General features: G+C 44.1%; 1 protein-coding gene across 1 annotated transcript in view; it reads left to right on the top strand.

Moving 5' to 3' along the window:
• RGS22 (regulator of G protein signaling 22) overlaps window positions 1-22,881 on the top strand; it is a 75,566-nt gene that overhangs the window by 27,169 nt on the left and 25,516 nt on the right. Inside the window, exons 12-19 of the mRNA XM_081204351.1 lie at window positions 70-224; window positions 1,104-1,200; window positions 2,805-2,930; window positions 6,118-6,219; window positions 15,373-15,567; window positions 16,987-17,079; window positions 20,043-20,215; window positions 21,882-22,044. Of these exons, the coding sequence (XP_081060477.1) occupies window positions 70-224; window positions 1,104-1,200; window positions 2,805-2,930; window positions 6,118-6,219; window positions 15,373-15,567; window positions 16,987-17,079; window positions 20,043-20,215; window positions 21,882-22,044 (1,104 nt within the window). The remainder of the gene's footprint in view (window positions 1-69; window positions 225-1,103; window positions 1,201-2,804; window positions 2,931-6,117; window positions 6,220-15,372; window positions 15,568-16,986; window positions 17,080-20,042; window positions 20,216-21,881; window positions 22,045-22,881) is intronic.

The raw sequence follows: 22,881 nt of genomic DNA, 5'->3' as shown, positions 1-22,881 counted from the left end.
ATCTATTGAAAACAGACATGCAGTAGATGGAACAGGACAAGTTAATTCTGAGAAGTTCTTTCTCTCTAGAGAGGAGAAACGGGATCATCACCACCACCAAAAGGAGCTACGGTAGATCAGCAGATGCCTTCCAGACTGTTATCGGCAGTCCTGCCCCGGAGCCAAAGTGCTATTCAGGAAGCTCCTGCCCTCCTCTTGAGTTCAATGGATGTTGACAAGAAGCGGTAAGCACTTAGATCTCCACATATAAAGTATTTTGCATGCACCATTTTGAATGTGTCTAATTGATGTGTGACCGCTGGCATGCGTGTCATCTTCAGCCCTATTATGGGGCAGAACTGGGCGGGGGCGGAACGGACTTACGCATGACCGCCGACGCATGCAGTGACCCAGAATGCAACAGCTGCGCAAACAGGGAGTTGCCTATATGCAAAAAGCGTTTATTCTTTTCATTCATAACATGTTCTACCACATTTTAGTTTCATTCATTGCCTGCTTATTCTTCCACTGACAGCATCTTCGTTTAATATTTTGTCATAAGCACCTGTCGAAGACCCTTGCCTGGAAATGGTGAATGTGTCTTTTAATGTTCAGAGGCACCGAGAAAGGACCCCATTTTGGTGGCTCTCATTCTCTTCCTTCACCAGCCCCACTGCCTGTCCTCCTCTACTTTACTTCAACCTGCTGTTGCCGGCAGGGCTCTAATTATGCCCCCCAACAAGTGTTGGGAAAGGGTTAGGCAAGTGTGGGGAACTTCTGTTCCTTCCAATATAACTGGACTACAACTCCCATCATCCCTGGCTATTTTCCATTGGCCATATTTGCTGGGGCTGGTGGGAGCTGTAGTTCAGCAATATCTGGAGGGTCAAAGGCTCCCCACACCTGGGATGTAGGGCAAGAGCTGGAGGAGGAATAAGTTTGGAGGTGCACTGTCTGCATCTTCTCTTTACTTGGAACATTTAAAGGTAAGGACATTGTCTCTAGGAATAGAACTCAATAACCCTAACCGTGAACTCACTTATTTTATCTCCTTTGTAACACATGACATAGTCTCCAATGATCCTCAAACATCTTTTGAACCTATTTCTTCTTCATGGGTCCAGGCCAGCAACAGCTGCTCATATGACAACAATTCCTGACAAAACAGATTATCTGATGCCAAAGCTGGATAGAAAATACACCTACGTGGAAATGATCCCTGTGAGTAGCATTTGGAATTCCTGGATCTGCTGAAAATGGTTTGGTGACCAAGTGTCTATGATACTGCCCTCCATACCAGAGTGGAGGTATGATTGCTTCTTGTTTGGGCTTACCCTGTGGTAGCCACCTCTTGAGTCTCCACCCTCTTGATAACATCAAATCTGGCTACAAAAGGCAAGAAGCAGCCTACTTTGTTCTCCAGACCGTGGTCTGAGGTCTGAATTGTATATTGTGCTGCATAAAACTCACCCCATAACTACCATGATCAGACAAGCTGCATAATGAATTTGTCACACTATAAGGTCTTCGCTATAATGGACTACATGTGACCAGGCAAAGCATTGACCACACAAATGAGTACACTTGCATATTATTTATGTTACATGCAAAATAAAAAGGAGAGAGGGAGAGATGGCATCAAACTGTGAAATATCTTATTTCCACAATTTCAAAACCTCCTTTTTATTTTGTTCTGTTTTGTTTTCCTTAGAAGTGAACCTGAGGCAAACCTTTTTACCATGCCTCGATTAAAAACTGGCAGAGCTACCAGCAGTCACATGAAGTTCCTACAGGGGCCAGAATTGTCCTCTTGGCCATTTCTGTTTCAGGCCAAAACCTTGATGTTTAGGCACTACAAATGTAAACCAGTGCCAAGCTTGCTTAAGGGGCAAACTGCAGAAAACAAAGCCCCAACAGTTTTTTAAAAAAGAAAAGAAAAGAAATAATGAAAAGCAGTCTCAGAAAGTTGTTGTTTTGGCTTAGGAAGCTGTTGGGGAGCTTTAGGAATATTTAACCCTTCCCAACAAGCCACTTTCTCTTCCTTTTCCCTCCTGTCAACCCCCCCCCCCTACAAGCTCCCAGATGCATACTCAGTTAATTTCCCTTCTAAATGCATATTGAGAATCCCACAGGAGGGAAGACAGTTGATGTGATGCTATGTCCTTTTAACCAAATCTCACCCAAGATTTCCCAGATTCTAGGTGCCCCTAAGAGTTTGGATTTGACATCCCGCTTTAGCACTACCCTAGGGAGTCTCAAAGCAGCTAACAATCTCCTTTCCCTTCCTCCCCCACAACAAACACTCTGTGAGGTGAGTGGGGCTGAGAGACTTCAGAGAAGTGTGACTAGCCCAAGGTCACCCAGCAGCTGCATGTGGAGGAGCGGAGACGTGAACCCGGTTCCCCAGATTACGAGTCTATTGCTCTTAACCACTACACCACACTGGCTCTCCACCACTAAGGACCCTGTCAGTCCTATCACAAAGCAGTAAAAACACGCAAATGTTTAAGTCTGCAACATCCATTTCATTTTTAGTATATATTTATGAAATGCCACCATGTTCCACAGTGCTTCTAAGGCACACAGGGGAGGATTAAACTATTCTTTCCTAAAATTTGATAGTACGGCAAGAACTGAAGAAGGGGACACATGAGAGAGGCAAGTGTTGCAATGTGTCACTATAGAGATAAAAGTACCACATTCAAGAAACTTGAGATTAGAAAACAGGTGAGACCATTCAGCTGGCTTATTTGGCTGCCGCTGTTTAAATCTGAGACAGAATGAGGCTTTCATGCCTTGCTGAACTGTGCTTTCTGTGATCCTAGGGCACAACGACCGCAGCCGTTTCAGAACTGGGAAGTTCTGTAATGGAAAGAATGCTTCAGTCCCTTAACGTGGAGAGCAGATCAGGCTACATCTTTACTGAATTCTGTGAGAAGTCAGAAAATAAGGTATAAGGATTTTTTTTTAATCAAGGTATTTTATTCTTACGATGGGCACTTTGCACCTTCTTCTTAGGAATATGCAGAAGCATTTTGGCCTCTCTCCAGCCCAGTGAAGATGGCTAGGCTAGAAAACGCTGGCTTGCCCAAGGCAACTCATTGAACTGAGCAGCTAAGGATGGTTTTGAACCTCAGAGGCCCAGAGACACATTAGCTATCTTATCATGCCTAAATATTTATAATCTCCCTTTAAATAAGGTGATGCTAGATTGGGCTGAGGATCGGGAAAAAGCTTCCTTTTGGTAAAGGAAGATGCGGCTTAGTGGCACTGTGGGTTAAACCACAGAGCCTAGGACTTGCTGATCAGAAGGTCAGCGGTTTGAATCCCCGCAATGGGGTGAGCTCCCGTTGCTCGGTCCCTGCTCCTGCCAACCTAGCAGTCGAAAGCACGTCAAAGTGCAAGTAGATAAATAGGTACCGCTCTGGCAGGAAAGGAAACAGTGTTTCCGTGCGCTGCTCTAGTTTGCCAGAAGCGGCTTAGTCATGCTAGCCACATGACCCGGAAGCTGTATGCCAGCTCCCTCCGCCAATAAAGCGAGATGAGAGCCGCAACCCCAGAGTCAGCCACGACTGGACCTAATGGTCAGGGGTCCCTTTACCTTTAAAGGAAGATGCTAGAGAAGGTATTTCTAAAAAGTCCCTGCTTAAAAATATGGACAAATATAGCTGCCTTATTTTGCTCCATCTAGGTTGGTATTGTCTACACAAGCCTTCCCCAATCCTGTGCCTTCCAGATGCTTTGCACTGTGACTCCCATCAGACCCAGCCAGCATGGCCAATGGTCATGGATGACAGGAGTTGTAGTCTGGAACTCATCTGGAAGGCATTGTGTTGGGGAAGTCTGGTCTACACTGACTATCAGTGGCTCTCCAAGGTCTCAGGCAGAGGTCTTTCCTGTCACTTGCTACCGGAGATGTCAGGGATCAACCACATTGGAGGATTTTAAAAGCAGGATGTATCCGTGGAGGACAGGGGAGAGAATCAAGCATTTGAAGTATCCCACCCACTCCAGTTCTCCAAACCCTATGTAGGATATTCTGTTTAGGGCAGACTGAATGTGAGTAAAGACAAGAGAATTGCCATCTGAGAAGTTCTATCCTGAACTTGCTTACTTGGAAGTGTGCCCCATTGATTTCTGGGATCTTATTTTAAAGTAGGGGCCGGCAAATCTATCAATGTTGTTTTTTCTCGGTTTCATATTTTTCCAAACTTAACTTCAATTCTCCATGTTTCCACTTCAGTTTGGGTTTTGTTTTTTTAAACCATTCATGAAAATTGTATTATACACCTTTTTATATGCAATTTACTCATTTTTACAAAACAATTTTTTGTAGACCATTTTCATAAATATATGCATTCTTCTTCATGCTTTCCCCTAGCATAAGCATTTTGTACGCATTTCTTGACCGGAGAACAGCGTTGCAAAATTCAGATTGTAAATTCAGAAGGATATCTTTGTTTCAGCTCACATATTGTTTCAAAAAGAGCAAATAGGGTTTTTTTTTTCTTTGCATGAAAGCTGAATTGAATTTCTCCTTCATCCCTACTTCCAAGTAGGTGTGTTTTAAAATTTCATTCTAAAATTAGAATCTTAACGCACACCTGAGAATTAGGGCCTAACAACAGGGGACATAAAATGCATTGTCTATAGCGCTCTCTCTCTCTCTCTCTCTCTCTCTCTCTCTCTCTCTCTCTCTCTCTCTGTGTGTGTGTGTGTGTGTGTGTGTGTGTTTAATAGGAAGGCCAGAGTCTGTTTTGAATTGGAAACACAGTACACATGGATGGGAGGTTGGACTTTTACCTCCAATTTACCTGGGGAAAGAAAATTCCACATTCTACAAATAGCAACAGGAAGACGCTCCCATTGGCACCAATGGAAGCTTTCTTTCATGTTGCTAATTGCTACCCCAAGGAGTGATTTTTGTCTGCATTGTGGTGGGGAAGATAAACGTTAAACTTCTGTCTGGATGTTGTGATTCCAATTCAAAGCAGCCCCTGTGTTTACTATTAAGTAGAAATACCTCATACAATATTACCAGGTGATGCCTTTAACATTAAACGTAATCAAGCCCTAGACTCCACTGATATCAGTGGGACTTACCTATAGACCCTGAACAGGCTTATTTGGAAGTACTCTTCATTGTAGTCATTTGGATTTATTATCCAGTTAACAGACACAATTCAGAGAGTAGTGTTAACTTTTAATTCTTCAGAACATATATAATAATTAAGAATCAGAACCGCCCCCGGGTGCCACGTATGAACTATGTAATATTGACTTTTATATATACTTTAATGATGTGTAATTCTTAAGATGATAATATGTTATGGTTGCTTGTTCATTAATCAGAAAAGGTTATAAATCAAATTTTTAGAAAGGGAAATAAATTAAAAACATAATCCAGCAAACTAGCAGACTTACTAAAAAATTCTCTATCATTTCACATACAGTGCAGACTTCATAGTCAAAATTTACATTTGTCTTGGCTTCGGCTGGCCAAAATCTTCAAACCTAAGTGTCAAAACTTGGGGCACTGATGCCTGTTGTAACATTTCAGAAAAAATTCCCTTGATTTTGTTTCAAAATGACAAGAGCCTCTGAGGTAATGGAGTTCATTAAGTGCTTTGTCCCTATGGAAATACTTGGCTCTGTGCAACAGCACCAAGTTTTAGTGAGGGGCGGATGAAAGGCGCATAATTAAAAAATGTAAGATGGTCAGGATAAAAACATTTCATGATCTCAGCAATTGCAGAAAAATGCTGTCCCAGCACAGTGTAAGTTTCAGATGTGCATTATGAACCGATGGCTTAATTCCATTCAAATGTGGGTTAATCTTCGAATGTTAACTACCACACTAATAATTTTAATAGCCAATTATTTGCAAGAGGATACAATAAAAGATAGAGCACGTATTGGAAATACATGTATCACAGTGGCAGCGCTTTTACGTGAGCTCTTCTTCTGCCAGCGTGGAACACATGACTCAAGCTCTTTTCAATTAAGTGTGATTTATGGTGAACCCCAAGGAGCTGTGCAATCAACTAACCCTGGAAATGTAAACTACTTCTTTTCTTTTTTGGAAAACTTCACAAAAATTGGGAAGCAATAACTTCTATTTCCCCCCTCCATCTGTAGCTGTGGAAGAACAGCACGTATTTTTGGTTTGACCTGCAGGATTATCACCAGCTTTTCTATCAAGAAACCATCCATCCTTTCAAAGTGGGCCAGCAAGCTCAAGTAAGTCATAAATATAGAGTAAGGCTGCTTCCAAGTATGTCTGTCCCCAAGGAAATTATTCTGGAGTCACTGTCAGCAAAAGATGCTTTAAATGGTTTCTGTAGATCTAAACATTAGCAGGGCATGGTGTTTTCTCATATATGTATCTGGGCTCCAGGCATTTTGTGTAATTCTTGTGCAGTCGCTGTGCTGCTTGTTATTTGGAAATAGCACACTCTTATATTTCTGCATCAGTGAAAAAGTCAGAGTGGTTGAATAATAATAATAATAAAATTTATTATTTATACCCCACCCATCTGGCTGGGTTTCCCCAGTCACTCTGGGCGGCTTCCAACAGAATATTAAAATACAATAGTCTTTTAAACATTAAAAGCTTCCCTAAACAGGGCTGCCTTCAGATGTCTTCTAAAAGTCTAGTAGTTGTTTTTCGCTTGGACATCTGGTGGGAGGGCATTCCACAGGGCGGGCACCACTACCGAGAAGGCCCTCTGCCTGGTTCCCTGTAACTTGGCTTCTTGCAGCGAGGGAACCACCAGAAGGCCCTTGGCACTGGACCTCAGTGTCTGGGCTGAACGATGGGGGTGGAGACGCTCCTTCAGGTATACTGGTTATTAGGTCCAATAAGGCCTCCCCCATTTCTGTAGCACAGGCTTCAACAGTTAAATTTATGCCTTGAAAGTATGTCCTTAGTTAGTCCCTGTTGAAATGGAGCTTCAGTAGCCATTACTGCATTTCCTTGCACCCATTTTGAGTGAGAATGTTGTCAATTACAAGCACGATAATTAAAAGGGAGTGGGGGTCATGATTAAACCAGCCTTCCCAAAAGCTTGATCCCCTGTGTGGTTGAACTCCATGATCCTAGCCCCAGCCAGCATGCTGGTCATTGATCAAGAAATATGAGACAGATGAAGACATCTGGTCGTGTCAATGCAAGTGTACCATGGTGTTTCTTCTTTCTGTGCTCACTTCCATTTCTCACTTTCATGCCTTGCTTCCACAATGTACTGTGCTTAACATGCAAGTGATCCTGAGCCATTTAAGGCTTTATAGGTCAACACCAGACATGATGCTGACAATTAACTTGGAACCTTCTGCATGCAAAGCAGGTGTTCTGTCACTGAACTAGAACCCTAGTCTGCCTCTCTGAAGAAACATTCCATTTAGCCATCATGCTTGTTTAATTATTTTTTTTAATGTTGTGTAAGTTAGACCTGTCAACCTTAGTTCAAAGAAAGAAAGAAAGAGAAAGAAAGAAAGAAATTTTGTTAGTACAATTTCAATACTGCTTTAAACTTGGGCATTTGGAGCATATGCCCGGCAGTGCATGAGTATATGTTGAAGCTGTGACTTTCCTCTGACTCTTTTTCTCCTTCTTAATCTCATTTCCATGCTGGGCCTGGTGGTGACAGCAGAACATTGCACAAAGAGTGTAACTAGGAAATTGCAGAAAGCGATATCCGCATGATCATTAAAAGCAAATACATCAAAATGCAATATGTGAAACTGTTCCATTAGCATAACTAACAACCCAAATGTAACATAGCAAATCAACACATGTGCGGCAACATTTGGTATCATTCTTGAGTTTGCTTTTTATGGCAGCATGATCATATATATATATAAATAACGCGATTGGAACGCAGATGAGTCTCAAGCTGCATCCAATCAAGAAAAGAGGCTGCTTTTGGTCACTGTGCTTTTCCAAACTCTGCCCTCACCATTGGCATGGAAATTAATATGCTTATTCTGATTATGCCCATGAACAGATGAGGGGAGATTTGAAAAGCATATTGTGTTCTTTGTGCTTCTATTTCAAACATTTATTACTACTCAGTGCTATGTGTATTCTGCAGTTTTCTGATGATACAGTAAATGACATTGGAGGCAGAATTCATCAATCTTGAGAATTTCCCTTCGTTGAGCAAGTTTCTACCTCAACTCTGTTCAAAGATAAGCTTGAAAATGGTTATCAGAAGTGGGCTTCAATAGAATGTTCTGCGGTTGGGGGGGGGGGATACTGTTCTGTGAGCTCTTTAGCCCTCCCCTTGAATAGCAGAAGCAGAATAAATTGTGCAAACTAACCAAATGCATGCAAAGTAGCCCAATTCACATAAAATATATGTATACCAGCTCCTGCATACCAGCTCCGGCATAGAATTACATTGGTGCAGTTGGTATATATTTAATGGAGAGGCGCTGTGGGTTAAACCACAGAGCCTAGGACTTGCCGATCAGAAGGTCGGTGGTTCGAATCCCTGCAACGGGGTGAGCTCCCATTGCTCGGTCCCAGCTCCTGCCAATCTAGCAGTTCGAAAGCTCGTCAAAGTGCAAGTACCACTTGTCAAAGTGCAGGTACCACTCTGGCGGGAAGGTAAACGGCGTTTCCGTGCACTGCTCTGGTTCGCCAGAAGTGGCTTAGTCATGCTGGCCACATGACCCGGAAGCTGTAAGCCGGCTCCCTTGCCCAATAAAGCGAGATGAGCGCTGCAGCCCCAGAGTCATCTGCGACTAGACCTAATGGTCAGGGGTCCCTTTACCTTTACTATGCACAATCCTGTTTGTTATTATTTTAGTTTGAAAGCTGTAAACTAGAACAAATTATGTGACTTGTGCCCTGGAGATATCTTAAGAGACTGACTTATCCTATTTTTATTTTTATTTTATTTTTCCACATACTGCCAACGGCTAACAACAATAAATAAAGATATCACAATACAATAATTACAATTAATATAAAAACCAGCATAGCAAAAAGTAAATAAATAAGGCACAGATAAAAGGCATGCACTGACTCTGCTGTGCTTCTAGTGCACGCTGAAAACCTATGTGTTTATCCAGGCTTTTCTTGGCTATATTGCCAGTTACTGTTGCCCATATTGCCAGTTACTGTGGTCACTGTGAATTTTACATTTTTGTGAATTGTGCATTATAGCAGTGTTTCCCAACCGGTGTTCCGCGGCACACTAGTGTGCCGTGAGACACCGGCTGGTGTGCCGTGGGAGGGAGGCGGGCGAGTCGGGCGGTGAGAGGCGGCGGCGGCGAGGATCCGCGTCGAGCCGGGGGCGGCTCCGCGGTGGTGGTGCCGAGCGGCGGGGCAGCGCGTGCAAATGGAGGAGCGCGAGACAGCGGAGGAGGAGGAGGCCGGCATGTCCGGGCAGCAGCAGCAACAACAGCAGCAGCAACTCCCGCCGCCACCCCCTCCTCCGCCCGCTATCGCCGCCACCACCACAACAGCCGCCGCCGCCTCAGCTGCCGCCGTCCCTCAGTCCCTCGCTCTGCTGCCTCCCCACCCCCACCCCCAAAGCTTGGAGGTTCCCCGGCAAGGGGGAGGGAAAAAAAGTGAAAACTTTCACTTTCGTGCGTCCCTCCCGGCGTGACGCTGCGCGCTGACGTCACGGGGCAGTAATGGTGGTGTGCCGCGAGATTTTTTTGATTAAACAGGTGTGCCGTTGCCCAAAAAAGGTGGGGAAACACTGCATTATAGTTCTACAGTGCTTTTATTTTGGGCATTTGTTGTCTTTGTACACCACTTTGAAATTTTAAAATATAAACTGTATCAAAATATTGTAAAATGAAATAACCAAAAGCTCCAAAAATCTATGTTAATAGTGACATTTGAAAGAGCGCACTGAAGCCAAACAATATTGACTATGAAAAGCAAGAAGTCCTGGGGCAAAGCATGCCAGCCTAGAGGCTATGTATATAACTAGTTCCGGGTCAAGGTGAAGTACTTGAAGACAGAACCTCTTCTGTAGATATGAATGGGAGAAGGAAGCCAGTCTGAGCCTGGAGACCTAAGAGTAAGCAAAGCTCCCTGTCTGCTGTACTTCAATAAAGCTAGTCATGTTTGAGTGTTCAGAGGATGTTTCCAAGAAAGGTAGCCCTGCTAGGCAACAACACATAGGCCGATCCAGATTTTTAGGCATTACAGTGGTACCTCGCAAGACGAATGCCTCGCAAGACAAAAAACTCGCTAGACGAAAGGTTTTTTCGTCCGCGATTTGCCTCGCAAGACGAATTTCCCTATGGGCTTGCTTCGCAAGACGAAAACGTCTTGCGACTTTGTTAAGCCGTTTAAACCGTGCTTCGCAAGACGGAAAATTCGCTAGACGGCAAAAATTGCGGAACGAATTAATTTCGTCTTGCGGGGCACCACTGTATACCACTCATGGGACACAGGTGGTGCTGTGGGTTAAACCATGGAGCCTAGGACTTGCCAATCAGAAGGTCGACAGTTCGAATCTTCGCGATGGGGTGAGCTCCCGTTGCTCGGTCCCTGCTCCTGCCAACCTAGCAGTTCAAAAGCACGTCAAAGTGCAAGTAGATAAATATGTACTGCTCCAGCGGGAAGGTAAATGGCATTTCTGTGCACTGTTGTGGTTTGCCAGAAGCGGCTTAGTCATGCTGGCCACATGACCCGGAAGCTGTACGCCGGCTCCCTCGGCCAATAAAGCGAGATGAGCGCCGCAACCCCATAGTCGGTCACGAATGGACCTAATGGTCAGGGGTCCCTTTACCTTTACCTTTACCACTCAAAAAGGGGTGTTTGAGGAATTTGATATCTGTGAATGCCTGTGCAAAACAATCTATCCACACCTCATGTGTGGAATGAAACTTAGCTAATCCATCAGTTTTTGCACTTCTCTGAAAGTGGCAAAATAATTTGCTGTAGCTTAAAGGTATCAAACCATGCATGTAAACACATGCCTTGAGACCAAATCCACATTTAAATGCTTATTTTTTTAAAGTGTTTAATTATGTATTTTAATACATTTAAAGAAATGTAGAAATGGCATTTGCCTACAGAGGAAAAATGGCAATTTGTCAGTGTGGTTTGGATTCAGCTGATTGGTGGTTATAGCAAGCCCTTTTGAATATGTTGTCTGATTGGGTACTGACAGTGCGCCTTGGAAGCTGTCTCCTGATGTCATTATGGGATCGTGCTTGACAGGTGGGCGCAGTGGCGTAGCGTGGGGGGTGCAGGGGGGGCCGGCCGCACCGGGCGCAGCATCTGGGGGTTAGGGTTAGGGGGTGCAAATCCACGGGTTAGGGGGCGCAAATTACTTGCCTTGCCCCGGGTGCTGACAACGCACGCTACGCCACTGGGTGGGCGAACTCAGCCACTTGTGTCAGAGCCAAAAGGGATCTGGCCCGCTGGCTGGATCAATTCCCCACTCCATTCTGCTATAGAACAAGGAGAATCAGCCTGGTGCCCTCCGCATGTTAAGGATGACAACGGCTGCTGTTTCTGCAACTGGTCATTTTGGCTGGGTCTGATGGGAGCTGGAATCCAACATCATGAAGGGTACCATATTGGCTGCCCCTGCCATAAGCCCTGTCTCACAAACCTCCACGGAAAGCATTAAAGAACTTTCTATTTGGTTTGGCTTTTTGTGGTCAGGGTTTTTAGTTTATAATTGGGCACAAGGTTTTAGCCTATTGTCAAATGGATGCTTTGGTGCTGTAACTTTCCTTGAGCCTTTGAATGGGATTGATTTTTTTGTACAAGCGAATTGAATGCTTCACAGGGCTTGACATTGTAAAACTCATTCCTTCCTTCGAGGCCTGCATAGGACAACTTCCGCATGAACTGTGCCCAAAGCCTTTCATATGTGCTATGTGGGTGTGCTTCTAATGCCACTGAAAATAAGCACTAAATTAGATTTTTTTAAAATAAAAAAAGCATTTATAATTTCTTTGATTATTTCTGTTCAAGCTTTGTGATATATTAAAGAAACGACAGTGCATTCCAGGGGGTTTAGTGTGTGTGTGTGTGTGTGTGTGTGTGTGTGTGCGCGCCACTGTATGCACAGCGAATGGAATGCACTGTGGTTATTTTGCTAAAAGTACATATAGTAAAGTGTAAAATGAATTGGAAAGGGAAAACGACAAACACATGTGGAAATCTGCTTGGGGCCGGAGGAAGAAATGCTATTTAGAGGTAGAAAAATGTAATGCTGTTATAGGAAATATGCTGCTGTTATGCCAGGGACAATTTTAGATGAAAAGAGCTATCACTGTTTTATGTACAGAAATTAAATTGCTTGAAAACAATGTTGACAACTTGAATTGTGTGTGTGTGTGCTCGCGAATATATCTCCTAACTTTTGGACATTTCATTACATTACGTGCTTAACTTTCTCATTTACTTCAAAGGGATTTAATACTTAATTCTGGTTCAACCAGGATACTTGGGAGTTTAGAAATAAAGACTTGAGGACAAGTTTTGTCTGTACTAAGCCAAGACAATGCCCAATTTACTTTCCTGGGGTCAGGGTTTTATACCTGAATGCTGACCTGATTTGGGAATAGGGGGAGGTGCTGGATAAATTTACTGCCTCCAGATTTTATCTTTATAAATAGTATAAAGATGCAAACACTGAACACAGTCCACATCTGGAATTTGCTTTTATATTATTGAGAAATTATATAGAGGCAATATAGGGAAATGCATTCTTCTTTTTACTGAAGAAAAAAAATCGCTGAATAAATGAAGTCTGATATGCTGTTATATGTACTGTGACTTTTCTCTGAACTTTTCAGGTGTTTATAGATACCCCATTAAAACATTTTCCCCCATGTAATGGACGGTATCATACTCTAATTGTTCAGAGGCCTATCCTGTACAAGGGGCATTTAGAAGTTTGACTACCCCAGAAAAAGTCTGGAAAGCATAGATAGAGTGGGAAATAAAGTGATATTTAAAGGAGAATCTTCACCACTGAGAGTGAGAACAACATTGGCAATTGTTGCCAACATATGTTCAAACTTAGGTTTGCGCCAGAAAAAAGGCTGCATTATTAAACTGGAGATAAACTATGTGGATTTGTGTGTGTGTGTGTGTGTGTGTGTGTGTGTGTGAATTGAAATTGAAAGTTGTGTGGTAGAAATATGGTTACCTGAAGTAACCATATTACTTCATATTGTATCCTGTGATCACCTCTGGCTTTGTGTGGTGCTGCAACACTTGTTGGACCATAGATGTCTGTGGGAATGTGTGTACCAAGGAAAGTGATGGAGAGGCATGCCACCTTTTATGCACAGATTGATTTTTGTTTTGTATGGTTTTGACGGTACTGTTTTACTTCCTTCTGCTTTTAACAGAAAAGTGGGATACTAATGATGACGATGACCCCTTAAAACAGGCTGGGAGAACATGTGGCCCTCCAGATGTTGATGGACTACAACTGCTATCATTCCAGACCATTGGTCTGTTGCTAATAGGGGTTGGAGGCCAACATGATCTGGAGGGTCACAGGTTCCCCAGCCCTGCCCTACATACTGTCATTTCCCAGTCAGTACTGAACTGGATAGACCAGTGATCTGACATTGGGTAAAGCTGATTCCTATGTTTGTGCCACTCAGACATTTGTCAGATAAGCAAAGAACCTTTCAGGAAGAGCTGTGGCTCAGTGGTAGAACATCAGCTTTGCATGCAGAAAGTCCCAAGTTCAGCCCCTGGCATGTCCAAATAGAGCGGAGCGGGACCCTTCTTTGAAACCTTGGAGAACTGCTAAGTATTTGCTTGGTATAAGGCAGCTTCCCATGTCCCTATGTTTTTCTGCATCAGAATGAAGTACGAATATGGGTTGCTTCCAAATGGCCAGTTTATTGAGCATGTTTATTGATTTGTTTTCAGGGAGATCAGATAAGGCCAGCTATTTATTGAGCATTCATTCTGAATTGTTTGTGGGAGGGTTGGATGATGTTGTGCCTAACGAATGCTACCCCAAACTTTCCAGTGGTGGAGTCCCCTTCATTGGAGGTTTTTAAGCAAGTGTTGGATGGCCAACTGTCATGGATGCTTTAGTTGAGATTCTTGCATTGCAGGAGGTTGGACTAGATGACCCTCAGGGTACCTTGCAACCCCACAATTCTGTGATTCTATGATTCCCCTCACTTTACTTATTGCAAAAAGTCTGATATTTGGGGGAAGTGGGTTTGTGGTGCAAGCGCTCCAATTCAGTGTTAACTGTGCAACCTGAATTTTCTGGAGTGCAGCTGAGTCCCAACCCAGCCGTGCCAGCAACAGCCTAAAAGCCCTCTAAATTTAAGCTTTTCAAGCAGCCTTGTTTGTATCAACTGCTATGCAAAAGGTAATGTTTGTAACGTAACAAAATTTAAGGATTACTGTTCTGTACAGTGCACATGAATGCCTGCGGAATGGCTTTGTAAATAATGGACACACAGCTTCCACCACTTTTCCAATGAGTAAAACCAAAAGATGACATTTGAGCTTCTAAAAACGCACACATTGGTGAGAGAACATTTCCAGCAAGGCAAGGAAAACTTTCTTTCTTTCATCCTTTCCTATTCTCAGCTCCTATGTGTTAATTTATGAGTCATAGGAGAGCAATCAATTTAGCCTTGAAGCGGCCCAGCTCAGTCTGAATAAAATAGCTAATCCCCTTCTAAGAAAAAGTGTTTATAGATATTGCATTGTTTAAAATCTTTTTCTGCTAATGTAGCTTTTTTACATTTGAACAGTGTAGATCATATTAAAATTTGATGTAACTGTAGCATTAGTTTTCCATGAAGTTTCCAAGTTTTGGTAGTATTGTTGAGTATCTGAAAATTGCGTTTTATTTTGCAGCCAGGTAGAACACAATAAGAGGTGGGATATATCATTCCATTTTGCTTTCTGTTAGCTCTACTTAGTTTTAATTTGTTAAAACAAATCTTTTAGTGTTTAGACTGCAGAGTTCCTGTGTTGTGCTAAAATAGTGTGTATCACAAAAGCCACCCAAGAGCAAATCCACATTGTACATTTAAAGCATGTTCAATGCACATTTAAAGCACATGACTTACCACAGAGTATCCTGGGGACCTGTAGTTTCCCCTTCATAGATCTTCCATTACTAGCATCTTTAATGAACTTGGAGAGGAAACCAAACATTTTTGATAAACAGCATAACAACTGACAGCAGATACTGAATTTTGGAATAATTAATAGCAGAATGAGAATAGGAAGCGAGAGCTAATGTTGCAGGAAACACAATTTTTTTTTAAATATTTCCCCCTTTTTTATTTCATAAAATGTATACACCACTTGATTATTTAAAAACAACATCCTCAAAGCGGTTAGACAAATGAAATTATTGTGTCTGTTAGGATGACCATCTAACTGTTTGCTTCTCTTTCCACTTAACACAGTTTCTTTATGCCAATTACATTGCTCCTTCTGCTAGCATGGATATTGGACTACAACAGATCACAAAAAATGAGATTTACCAGAAAATTGAGCCACCGTTTGAGGATCTTTTTGACTCAGCAGAAGAATACATCCTCATCCTTCTTTTAGATCCATGGATGAAGATGGTAGAACAAGACAGAAAAACTTATGGGCAGGTAATTTAAGGATATATGGTACGAAGTGAGAAAGAAGTGGTATTGTTTTTAACTCATCACTGGCCCCTTTTGTTTGAATTGCTAAGCTGTTGCATGTGAAATCCCTGCATTTGGAGTCATGCAGTGTTGAACTGGTTGTTGGCTTGTGTAAGGAGGCTAGCAACCTTTAAGCTACAAAATAATTCATAGAACTTCAACCTCTTTCTCCCCCAAATTGAGTGCCAACTCTTAATTTATTGTCTGTGCCCTTAAAGCCCTGGTATTTTCTAGCATACTGGGTGTTCATTGGCTTTTTGAGGGGTCTAAGCAACTAATAAAATAGGATTTAACCTTAAGCCTGTTCATCTTCTTGCCTCGGATCCCTTGCCTGTAATGTCGATGCCCTGTGGGTCATAGATGTTTGTCCGGGAGAGAATGGTCATCACGCCCTTCCCAATTGTACACAGAGAGGGCTAGACAAAATTCTCCAAGACAAGACATCCAGATCTAGCGTGATATTTTAGAGTAATAAAGTGAAACTTTATTACATAGCATGACAGAAATCTCTAGTTCTATCGGGACAAGTAGTTCGCTGTTTACTGGTTTAATAATTGTTTTCTCAAAATGTATCTTTTGTACCATGAAGAACAAATAAAAACATTATTAAAGAAAGAAGGAAATCCAGGTCAGCGTGGCTAACAGGATGCTACACTGTCCAGTTTTTATTATATAATAACAGCCGTTGGAATGTTCGGTAATCACAGGTGGGACCTGTTGCTTCTGAGCGTGCTCAGTCCATGTTGGGCAGCATTTTATATTCCCCCCCCCCTTTGTTTGTTTGTTTTTGTTATCATTCTGGGTATTTTGCAAACCTCAGGGTTTCCCCAAGGATGCTAATACCTACTTTTGCTTTCCTAGTTTCCTGTTTTGGCTATAATCCTAGCAGCACTAGCTGCCTGAGCTCGCTATTAAAAGGAGTGGAGTTTTCTGTGCCTCCACCATCAAGATAACTCCTCTGTACATATATGTATTTGTTATTTATCTGAAAGTTAAAACATTATCCTGGATGAGTTTAAATAAAATTGGTGTGTTTTTCTTCTGAATGCATTTTAGAAATGAAATTTAAAAAACCAGTCCTTGCACAAAGCTCGCAACAACTTTATCCTGCTTCCTTTTTCGTTGGTGCATTCACCCCCAAGTGTGAAGCCTCAGCACCGCTGGGAGGGAATTTCCTTTTAGCTGTTTCAGCGAATCCTCTCCTTGAACCATCTGCTCCAGAGGATGCGACTTCCAGTGATATGCCTCCTAAACATCTGTCTTGTTGTTGGCAAACGTGGTTCTTTTCTACCCACTGTCACTGGCAAGCTGCCTCTCCAACCCCTTCATCTTCCTTTATATAATGTGTACTGTGCGGATGACATAAGATATTATTTTTATTAGGTGGAGCTGGTGGAAGAAACTCGACAGCTGGACTCAGTGTACTTTAGAAAGCTGCAGGCTTTGCATGGAGACAGCATTTCCAAGAAGGATGAGGTAAGACAAGCACCTATTAACAAAAACAAGCTCTTTATTTTTGCCTAGCACCAGGAGGTTAACTCTTTGTATTTCTCGGGTGGGATAACTTGTAGACACTTGTAGACTTTTACACACTGTGGCTCGGCATCACTGGCTTTTGAGGGGCACACTACCCACGCTAAGGTCCAGCTCATGGCTACAGCATGTCATCTCCTTGGAAAACTTAGATAGGAAGTACAGTGGTGCCCCGCAAGACGAATGCCTCGCAAAACGCAAAACGCGCAAGACGAAAGGGTTTTTCGGTTTTTGCGTCGCTTCGCAAGACGATTTTCCCTATGGGCTTGCTTCGCAAGACGAAGGGCTTGATCCGCACAGCGCGCAAACCGCTTTCACCGCCAATCTATCTATGCAGCAGCGGGGAATCTATGTAATAGTAATAGCAATCGATACATTATTAGCGTCCGGAAACACAGCTGGTGGTGATGCTGCCCTGCGCCGCTTCGAAAAGTTCCTAGGCTTCAGCCTTAGAACTGGGAGGGGACCTGGCGGCGACACCCGGCTCGGGGTGGGATTTCCCCGTCTGCGCTCTTAGCGCGCGCGGCGACCGCTAGATCCCGAGGAGGGCAGACTGGGCGGGGGGGACGGGACATGAAAAGTTTTGCCTGCCCGTCTCCGAGGAAGCGGGGAAGATGATCCCCGTCAAGGGAAGAAGGGGGACATCCATTTGCCAGCAGCCGGTGCCCCCGAACCGAGGCTGAGGGTGGCGCCATCGCCTGTCAAAGTGACCGCAAAGGCAGGCTCCGGTCGCACAGCCGAGGGAAGCCCTGCTGTGGGTTGTCCAAAGTCAGCCCGAGCGCGCCACTCACCTAAAAGGCATGGAGAGACGGAGGGAGCGCGCGAGGATCCCGGTGCAGAGGAGGCTCCTGCAGCAAAATAAAGGCAGCCCTCAGCCAGAGGGCTCCAGGACCCGGAGCTGCGGCGGGGCCGTCGATGGCGTTGCTGGAGACTCCTCCCTCTGGGCCTCGCTCTCTCCGCCTTCGCCGCCGCTTGCCCTGCCTGCGATCGGCCGGGCTCATCGCTCCACTCTGCAGAGCGCTGCGCAAAGGTGCGGCGGGACAGGTGTCCGGGGACGCTTTGGCTGAGCGCGCCCCGGGATCGGAGGTGCGGGGTGCTTGCTGCAGATCTTATCTTCCGGGGTCGCTGGGATGGCGGCGGTCGGGGCTTGTGTTATGTAAGCGCATCAGGAGGGACTGCTTAAGAGGCCGGACGAGGCTTATGCAATGGCCATATGCTCCCTAGGGGTCGAGGCTTGCAGTTGCGGGAACGAGTTTATACCTGTAGCCGCTAAGCCGCTAATAGCCGTGCTTCGCAAGACGAAAAAATCCGCAAGACGAAGAGACTCGCGGAACGGATTAATTTTGTCTTGCGTGGCACCACTGTATTTCATGAGAAGTGGCCAGACACACAAATCAGTAATAGTCATCATGCAAACTACAAAAGGAGGAGAAGAAAGACAGAAACAAGGTCTATGAAAAGTCATGAGGCCCAAGTGGTGCTTTGACACATGGGACAGCCTCTATTTGCTTGCATTTCAAGTGGTGTGGATAGGCCCAAAGTCTTTACACTAGGAGAATGCACATCACTTTTATATCGAATTGTCTAGGTGGTGAGGATTAATCCATGGGGTGCTGCCTCAAAACAGGGTTCCTTAAACTTTTGCCCTCCAAATGTTTTAGACTACAGCTTCCATCATCTCTGACCATACTGGATGGGACTGATGGGAGTTGTAGTCCATCTGGAGGACACCAGGTTGGCAAAGGCTGCCTTAAAGGACAGAGCCACATCTGCTCTGAATATTTTAATCAATAGGCCATACTTGATTGTAGCCTCCAGTTAGCTGTCCATGCTTTAGTTTGCACAGCACATGTTTTTTTAGGCCACTTTCACTCCATTCATTTAGAGCACCATGATACCGCTTCAAGAGCTACAATTCACAGAGTGGTTTAACAACACCTCTTCCTGGGGAACTTTGGGAATTGTAGCTCTTTGAGGGGGAATAGGGGTCTCCCAACATCTTTCAGCACCCTTAACAAACTACAGTTACCAGAATTGTTTGGGGGAAGCCATGACTGTTTAAAGTGGCATCTTAGTGCTCAAAATATACTGAGTGAATGTGGCCTTAGTTAGCTGATCTGGCAATCCTACTACCCTTGCTGGTGCCTTTCCCAGGAAAATCAGAGGCTCACTATGTCAGGTTCCTATTGGAAGACCGGACAAATGCTAGAACATTAGCAGTGGCGAAGTTTTTATTGGTGGTTGCAAGAACCAATGATATCCCTATCTTTAAGTCTGAACAAAATGCTTGTTTAACCTGGAGGTAGGCTGTCTGAATTGCGTATTGCTTTGTAACGATTTGTTGGGTCTCTGGACCGTAATAAAGATTGATTGATCTGGCAATCCTTCCTTACATCAGGGCCCCCATTTTAATCAGTAGTATTCTGAGGGCAGGAATTAAACTGGTCCTACCAACTTTTATTTTTCTACCTCAGCATCTACTTTCAGCCACATCCATTGCTGGCATGCAGTCCCAGAGGGTTGGCCAAGTATGGGTGTGGCCCTTGGGCCAGAAAATGTGAGCTAAAGGCTTTCTACAGTCACATCATAAGCCTCATCTCAGAGATAAGGAAACATTGATTTCAGCTCACATCTCCATCTCCTCTTCATCAGTGCTTGACTCCCATAGAAGCCATTTTGTAATAACTGTCGGTCGATGGCAGTCATCCTTGGTGGAGTGCACCCTGTCTCATATCTTGATACATGTAATTGCCCCTTCATGTTTGGTCCTGAAATGCAATTCCATGGAGGAGCAGAAAACAACAGCAATCTGTAGAAAGTAGGAAGGCAGAGGAAAACCTATAAGGCTTATGAAAATGGGTCGTTAATTAGATTAGCTAGAGTGCTTGGTACAATTCTTTCATTAGGTTTCGGCTGTCACAGAAGAGGAGATCCCATTGCATCCTGAACCTACCGTAGTCACAGTACCCCCAAGTCAAGCACTTCCTGAAGAAGCTACGTCATATAGCATTCACAACCTGTTAAAGAAGAAACTGGAGCTGGAAGCTTTCCGGACCTTCCTTGAACAGCAGTCTGCAAGGTATTTTTCCCTGTGCTAGTACGTCCTTGCAATGAAAGTATGTCTTCTTGACCGGAGCCTGTGATATTTGGTATCTTATCTCATGATAAAATTATTGCTGCAGTGACTAGATCAGCCTTCTCCAACGTAGTGCCCTCCAGATATAGCTTGGGAACATAGGTGATGTAGTCTGAAACATCTGGGTTAGGGAAGTCTGAGCTATATTTTTTGCAATGAAAAAAGTCATTTCCTTCATGCACCCAGAAGGAATGAGCCTCTCAGCTGTTTCTCAGAATTCCATCTCAGGAATGGGTTTTGTGGGTATGTGGTGGTGCAGGTGTATCACAGACACACATGTGTTCCAATCCAGAGCCTTATGTATGCTCCCGGGTACACGTGGGGCACCTTCCACTCTCCTCTGGCCTGCTCATCAGGTCTTTCTCATTCATGTCAGTGGGGGAGGCACATGGTGTTCATATCCGCAGATGTAATTTCTCACCAGAAAGGAAAATATAACTGAAAGGAAATATAAAAGCTGTGCAAGGCTGGTCCAAGACATTTTGCTGTCTTACTCAGCTGAAGCTTCCCATCCAGAATCCCTTCCCCTGGCTGGCTTTTCACAGGAGATTCTGGGATTATAGCCATACATTTAAAGTACTACTACTGTCTGAATTGCTTCCTCCAAAAAATCCTGGGATTCCATGGTTGGTTAAGGGGTTAAGGATGCTCAATCCTTCTTCCCAGGGAACTCTGGGGATTCTGTGAGGGGCCCTTAACAAACTGTGGTTCTCTGCAGTCTTTGTGGGAACCCATGGCTGTCAAAATGGTACAGTGGTATCTCTAGTTGCGTTCCGCTCTTGTTACGGACTTTCAGCTTACAAACGTGGCAAACCCGGAAGTGTTTACTTCCGGGTTTGCCACACGTGCATGCGCAAAATCGATCTGCACACATGCGCACAAGCGCCTGATCTTGCCGCGCACATGCGCAAAGAGGCGTTATAGTTGCAGACTTTTCGGGGTGCGAATGGCACCCTGAAACGGATTAAGTCCACAACTAGAGGTACCACTGTATAAGGGTGCTTTAAATGTAAGGTACAGATGGAGTCTAAGAGTTAGAGACTCTAAAATATGCAACAAAACAATATACATATACAAATGACATCTATCTATCAGATAAAACAATTCCCAGAGTGATTTTACAGTCAGTACCTCTTCCCCAGGGACCTCTGAGGATTGTATGACAGTGAGGGCAACAGGGGTCTCCTAAACCCCCCCCCCCCAGCTATTTAAACAAACTTCCCAGAATTCTTTGGAGGAAGCCACGACTGTTTACTGTGGTCTTATACAGCCTTAAATGTGTAGCGAAGATAGTGTCTGAGTTGTTAAACATCAAGGCGCTAGAAGATTCTTTGTTGCTCTTACCATGCTGTTGCCAGACTTTCTTCATGACTGCTGTGAAGGTGTGGGAAAATAATTTTGTCTGGCTGGTAAACTACTTGTGGTGTACAGTGACTCCCTGGTGTAATCCTTTGTGTGTTTACTCAGGAGCAATTCCTCCTGGTTTTTCTGTTGAAGATTCTAGCCCTCATATAATAATGGATATTTGATTGTTAAGGACCAAATTTTTTAACTGGTTAATGGAAATTGTAATGCGATGGAAATAAGTACTCTTTTACCTTATTTTCAGCATCGACCTCACGTGCTGGCTAGACATTGAACAGTTCCGTAGGATGCTTCACAGAAATAAAGAACTGAGAGAAGCAAAATCTAAGGACATTAAGAATAAATATTTGAATAGGAAATACTTCTTTGGGCCTGACAGTCCAGCTACAAAGATGGAGCAAGAGCAGGTAATCAGTTGCTATTAAGAGCTTAAGATTTGACAGTGTTGGACAGATCCGTTCTCACATTGCATTAACATTTACTTTCTCTAGAGCAGGCCACCTCTCATCCATCCAGGGAACTGCCCACTAACAGTGCCTCAGTCTTATCTGGACTGAGCTTCAGTTTACTGGCTCTCATCCAGTCCATTACCAAGGCATGACATTGGTCCAGCATATCCACTGCTTTACCTGCAGATGTAAAAGAGAAGTAGAACTGTGTGTCATTGGCATATTGCTGAAAATGTACTCCCAAGTTCTAGATGGTGTTGTCAACAGCCTGAGCCATTTGCAGGTTCCAGAGTTTGGCCAGGGCTTCGACAGGACCGTCAGTCAAATCAGCCAGAAAATCCCCCAGAGCCATCTAGAAGCCCGCCGGATCCATCAGCCTCCTAGGGCAGACCGTTTTAATAGGTCCCCTGCCTTTGCAGAAGGGTGCTGAAAGCCTCAATCTCATCAGGAAGTGACCTGACCATGACAAAGGACTGAGGTCAATGTCCCTCACTTTCAGATCACTCTCTTCCTATACAGCTGAGAAAACAGTGTGAGGCAGCCCCATGGTTGTCATGGCAGCCTTCACAGCCCGTCGTTCCGGTATGGATGTTGAAGTCACCAGAAACCAGCAATCTCAGAGTCTTTAACACTGGCTCTAAGACCAGCTCTGTCAGCTCAGGCAGCAAGACTACTGGGCGGGAGGCAGGTGGGAAACCAGCAGAATCACTAAACTGTCCTGATTGCCCAATGCCAGGAACACATGCACTAGATCCCCTCTCCCCCATAAACCGGACAGAGCCTGTAGAGAGAGAA

Source organism: Podarcis bocagei, assembly GCF_964188305.1.
Source record: "Podarcis bocagei genome assembly, chromosome: 8".
NCBI classification, from domain to species: domain Eukaryota; kingdom Metazoa; phylum Chordata; class Lepidosauria; order Squamata; family Lacertidae; genus Podarcis; species Podarcis bocagei.
The sequence above is the reverse complement of the archived record's forward strand: the minus strand, read 5'-3'. Positions and strand labels throughout refer to the sequence as shown.